This window comes from Alligator sinensis, unplaced genomic scaffold (genome assembly GCF_000455745.1).
Source record: "Alligator sinensis unplaced genomic scaffold, ASM45574v1 scaffold854_2, whole genome shotgun sequence".
In the NCBI taxonomy this organism is placed as follows: domain Eukaryota; kingdom Metazoa; phylum Chordata; order Crocodylia; family Alligatoridae; genus Alligator; species Alligator sinensis.
Window position 1 is genome coordinate 179,540 of NW_005843208.1, and position 5,367 is coordinate 184,906.

General features: G+C 58.7%; 1 protein-coding gene across 4 annotated transcripts; it reads right to left on the reverse strand.

The window, feature by feature from the left end:
- Positions 1-664: 664 nt before the first annotated feature.
- Positions 665-5,367, reverse strand: LOC102383845 (ecto-ADP-ribosyltransferase 5-like). Of its 4 annotated transcripts, none has more exons than XM_025194431.1 (5): positions 5,239-5,367; positions 3,819-3,899; positions 2,367-3,120; positions 1,524-1,556; positions 665-996 (listed from the first exon to the last, which is right to left on the reverse strand). In XM_025194431.1, exons 2-5 carry the CDS (start codon positions 3,885-3,887, stop codon positions 950-952), a joined length of 903 nt encoding a protein of 300 aa, XP_025050216.1. In that variant the 5' UTR covers positions 3,888-3,899; positions 5,239-5,367; the 3' UTR covers positions 665-949. The 4 variants fall into 4 exon arrangements, with proteins under 4 accessions (XP_025050216.1, XP_025050218.1, XP_025050219.1 ...); XM_025194433.1 differs by lacking the exon at positions 5,239-5,367 and adding an exon at positions 4,157-4,233; XM_025194434.1 differs by lacking the exon at positions 1,524-1,556.

Genomic DNA, 5,367 nt, shown 5'->3' on the forward strand with positions numbered 1-5,367 from the left:
GGATGGAGTTGGTGCCCCGTAACTCCCACCCACTTGCTGAGGTGGCTCCTTCCCCAGTGCCAAGACCCTGCGGTTTGGGGCATGGGGCAAAGGGAACCCCTTTGCTCCCTTGCCCTGGACTGCTGAGTGTGAGCTCACCCTGAGGGTCTTGTGCAGTCGCCCAAGGGCTGCTCTACATGGTACCCACAGGGGTCCCCTTCACAGACCCAGGGAGGCTGTGGCCCCCAGGGACTGCCCTGCTGCATGCATGCACCGTTACCCGAGGTGTGGGGGGTCAGATGGCTGTCGAAGGAAGGCAGCCCCATCCCGGTCCTCAGGGCCCAGCCACATGCTGGAGCACTCGGCAGCCAAGGAAGATGCCAAAAGCAGGTGGCCATTATGGCTACCCTACCCGGGGCACCCCCTCCTCCCGCAGACATGGCAGCAGCATGGCTGTGCTGTTCTCCCCCTCCCTGTAGCCAGCAGCCGGGGCCCAGGACAGCAGCTCCCAAGACCTCATCTGCTCCACTGGACCCTCCACCCTCCTCTACACCCCCCTGGACAGCACGGGTAAGTCCTGGGTTACTCCAGCTATTCTCTCGGGCTTTGTGTATTGGCAGGTCTGCTTTCCCCCCTAGCTTCCCCCACAAGCACTGCTAGACACCAGGACCATCACAGTCTCTCCGGGGATTTTAATTGCCATTCACAGCTTCGTCTTTGAAAGCAGACTCTCCCAAGCCAGACAAGCATCGTCTCTTTGGAGCAGCCTCTCTTCCTAGGATGACCCCACCCTGCAATTTTCCTGCTGGCCACCCTGCACAGAAGAGGACAAGAATTGATCAATGGAGATTGGACCTGGACTTTGGCTCTGCACAAAGAGCCCCGTCCTCCTCCATGAGCCAGGCAGATTTTCAGTGCAATGGGTTCACATTCATGGGAGCTCCTCCTCTCTTTCACAGCTTGGTGCTCGTCAGGGCTGTGCCCACTGGGAGTTGCACTGTGCATGCTCCTTCAGGCCTGTAAAAGAAAAGGTAAGCATAAGAGATGTTGCATTGGTTCCCTTTACAGCCTCTTTGGTGGAGGCAGTGAGGGTCTGCACAACCCAGGGTTGCAGCTGGGCTTGGGAAAATAAATGATCAGCCAAGCTACCCTATTGCTGCCCCTCTGGAAAGGGAGCCCCTGCACTGTCCTCCTTAAGTGTCTGGGACCAGAAGCCCAAATCCTGCTGGGCTGACTGAATAAAAAGTCAAAGGTTAAGGTCGTGTTGGAGTGATGGTGTAGCCACGATGGTTTGGGGAATACATGAGGGGCAAGGATTTTTGTGGGTGGCATCTTTTATTAGACCAACTGCAAGGTTGGGAGGTTGAGACCGACCGAGCCACTTGCGTGATGAAGCTTTGAGCGCGATGCAGGGGGGACCGGAGGGGCTGCTGGAGCCGGGAGGGGACAGGGCAGGCATTGTGGTCCCTGCAATGTAAAATCTCCCGACTGCCGAGGGGCTGCTCACACCCTTTGGGCAAGTCAAGTGGAAGGAAAGTTCTTACCGGGGCCATTGGCACACGTGGCTTTTTTCTCCCCTGCAAAGCAAACGGATGGGATTAAACAGCTGTCGGCCACAGAGAGATTCACCACCTTTGCAAGGCTGGGGGTTGCGTGTGGATGCCTGACTCTGGACTCCCAAAACCAGCTCTCTATTTCCAGCTTAGCCACGGCCGGAGATCTCACGGAGGCCAGAGGAAATGCTACGAGGACAGGCTGAAGGCAGACCTCAAGGAAAGGGTTGCTGAAATCAAGAGCTGCCAGCTGACTCTGATGGTGCTGCCACCTCAACCAAGTGTCAGCCCTTTTCAAGGCAAAGCATCTTGCCCTCGAAGTGGGGCAGAGAGAGCGGAGGAAGGAAAAGGGGAGGAATCTCAGCCTGCAGCCTGCTCGCCCCTGTGCAAAGACCTGCAACGTCTGCCGACGGGTCTGTGATTGGACTCTTCAGTCTCCACCGGACCCGTCCATGAGCCGTGGTAGTGATCATCCTTGGACTGAGGGATGGCCGGCAACAGGGAGATCCTTCAGGCTCCCTCCCTGGAGCCTGCTGGGAAGATGGAGAGTCTCACCAGGCAGCGCTGTGAGCTCGGCAAGCCTGGCTCCAGTTTGCAAAAGGGAATGAACCAGGGTCCCCTCCCCTGCTCCCCTGCTGCCAGCACAGCCACAGTCACATCAGGCCATTGGGACAGATGCTCCCGGGGCTCTGCCCATCAGTAATATGGACTGCGAGGCCTGGTGGTCTGGCTTCCTGACACCCACCATGTGAGTCTGTCCTAAATCCCGGGTGTCCCCTGCTCCCCCCTCCCCGAGGCAGCCTGGGCACAGGTCCCAGCCCGCCAGGCACTCACCACCCAGGTAGGCGCAGTTGAAGTGGCTGCAGGTGCGGTTGGTGCTGTGCAACACGAAGACGCTGCTGTCTCCCTGCTGGGTGACTTTGGACACGGCGAACACCTCGCTGGGGGGGATCAGCACCTCCTTCTCAAAGCCCAAGAAGGAGAGCTTCTCGATGTGGGCCCCGAAGCAGGAGCGCAGCATGAAGAACGTGGTGCTGCCATAGCCCTGCGAGACCGCGGCGTCCAGGGACGAGGAGGTGAACTGTCCGAACCGGACCGGGCCTGCCTTGTGCAGCTTGAAGCGGATGGAGCGGACCCCCCGGTAGAGCTGGTTGCGGTACATGCGCCCGCAGTCCTCCCGCAGCAGCTGCAAGGCTCTGCTCAGGTAATAGTGCAGGGCCTTGAAGGGGAAGGTGTGCAGGTAGGTGCCTCGGGATTTACCAGCCTCTCCCACAGCCTCGTTGAACTCTTTGTAAAGCTGCCGAGTTAAATGGAGCTTCTTGTACAGGTCGTTGGAGGAGTCGGTGTAGACCAGAATGGCGATGCCGTGCGCATCCTGAAAGCCCACAGGTAGACTCAGCCCTTTCTTCTTCTCGACCCAGACAGCCGACAGGTTTGTCCACATCCCGTTCAGCAGCGGGTGTCTGGCTCTTTCCTTCTCCAGCAGCCACGGAGCCACAGCTACCTCCATTTCCTCCGTGCACCCGACGTACTGGTCATCAAAAGAGTCGGATGCCATCCCCAGAGGCCTGGAGTCATGGCATTGCACCTGGAAGGGAGAAACGGGGATGCCAGCCAGGTCCTCAGGGACCAAGGGAGCCCTGTGATGTGGATGCTCCCAGGAGCAGTGTCCTTGGGACCGTGCAGGGATAGGGCAGGGTGCTGGGTCCCCTGAGCTGCATCACTGTGGGCAGGATGGAGCCTGGTCACCACAGGCCCAAAGCACCGGCACAGCAAACCACACAGCTCTGGGGCAGCTCGCTGGGGGGCTGGTCTGGAGATAGTCCCATGAGAGCAAGGGATGCAGCACCCCACGGGAAGGTCCAGCCCCATTTACCCCTGCCATGGCACCCGACCTTGTCTCCTCTCTACCACTCTGGGGTCTCAGGCCCATGGAGGGGGCTGAAGGGGTGGCCTGTGTGGGGAGGGGATAATTGCCCACTCCTCCTCTCCCCCACAGGCACCAGGACCCCCTGGCCATGGGGTTGCATTGGGATGAAGTGTCACTGCAGCACAGGCTCCACCTTCTTGCCCCAGGGAGCTCCCTGCTGGTGCAGGATGGTTTAAGATTTACAGGGCTTGGGAGGGGAGGGCCGGGAATGGCTTTTGTGCCATATTTCGGGGTGTGGAGCAAAGGAGAAGTGGTCATTGTGGAGCCCTGCCCACTCTCATCATGCAGCTGTGACTTCCTGCAGGGTCCACGTCTTCCAGGAACATGAGTTGTCCTGGCTGGAGGGAGTCTGGTACCTGGGAGGGGCTCAGCCAGGTCTGTGCCCACAGGAAAGTCAGGGTGAGGGCCAGGGGCCTCATCTCCATCACCCGGTGCACCTGCAGGAGAAGGGAAGGCCAGCAGTGATGTCGCGTCCCCATTGTGACGGCTCTGCTGCTGTCTCACAACAGCAAAGGCTGCGGCTGCTGCAAAGCCCCTGCTCCTCCGTACTGGGGGGAGCTTTCTCTGTGCTGCGGGGGACTCCCTCTTCTGGGAGTGACCTCTCTAAGCCCACCCAGACTCCCTTCATTGCCCCAGGGCTGCGCTGGCTGAAAAAAACCAGAAAGACATGCTGTGAAGGTGGTGTCCAACTTACAAATGGTCTGAGGCTTCTTGGTTATTTCTGTCTTCAAACACATTCTCCCATAAGCTCCTCTCTTGTGTTTGCTGCACACATGTATACACGTACCCCCTGATTTAACCCTGATTTCACAGGTGCTGTCCCCTGGATGCTGCACCGAGCACAGGGTCTAGCTCCTGCCCTCCTGGCTGGGAGGCAAAGCTTGGAAATCCAGGCTGTGAGCCGGGGCCTGAGGAGCCAGCTTTTTCCATGCCAGCCACGGGTCCACCCTGAGAGGTTCATTTTCTGGGGTCGTCGGGCCCTTTCATGACAGCCAGGCTTTGGTGCACGTGGCCAACCTGGGAGGCTGAGAGGTCTAGGACAGCAGCCCCCATCAAACCCCTCTGTGTTAGCAGACCTAGTAGTACTATGTTAGCAAACATAGTAATATGTTCACAAAGCACAAATTGACTGGCCAGACCATGCTGAACGCTTACAGCATACAGCAGAAACCGCTCCAGATTTGGAAGCAGCAAAGGTTATCGGATACTACGATCATAGCGGCGGCAGGCGGAGCCACACTTATGCTTTCTAAGAGAGGCTGAAGAGAGTCAGCACCAAATCTGCATAGAAATATGTGGCCCGGGGCGTTCTGGCCCTAGCCAAGCCCAAGCTCTGGGGAGCACAGCTGTGCATGTGGCAGGGGATTTCCCCAGCTCCCGGCAGCTTTGCTCTCAGGTCTGTGCATTCAGACTGACCCCGCCCCCGCCTCCCCGTGCTGGCCGTGCCCCCTTCCCTGCTTCGCCTGCTTGCAAGAGACCCTCATAGAAACACCAGGAAGTGACCCCCCAGATACAGCACCCAGCGTGACTTTTCTGAGTTTTCGCTGTCCCTGTGGACCGAGACCTTTGGGAACATGAAAACAGAGAGGGGCTTGATGGGGGCTGCTGTCCCAGACCTCTGAGCCTCCCAGGTCGGGAAGCAGCAGACACAAGCAGCTGCCAGGAGAAGAGAGGGAACCATTGCACGGTTGCATCCGGGTGCAGTCTTCTGCAGAAGTGCAGCAAGCGCCTGGACCCTGTCACTGCCTCTGCATTGAAGGCAGTGCCTGCACTCACCTTTGGGGCACCCAGGGGCAAAGCCAGGCCGGAGAGATGGGCCCGTTGGGCAGGCTGGTGCACACAATGGCAGCGATGAGGGAGGTTCAGTCAGAACATAACAGCCCGGTGAACTTGGCTTGTACTTTC

Excerpts from the sequence above, each read along its gene's own strand:
- LOC102383845 (XM_025194431.1), bottom strand. The coding sequence starts at position 3,887 with ATGGAGATGAGGCCCCTGGCCCTCACCCTGACTTTCCTGTGGGCACAG. Across the intron at positions 1,557-2,366 it reads CAACTGCGCCTACCTGGGTG|GGGAGAAAAAAGCCACGTGT; the intron begins GTGAGTGCCTGG and ends TTTGCTTTGCAG. Across the intron at positions 997-1,523 it reads CACGTGTGCCAATGGCCCCG|GCCTGAAGGAGCATGCACAG; the intron begins GTAAGAACTTTC and ends TTTCTTTTACAG.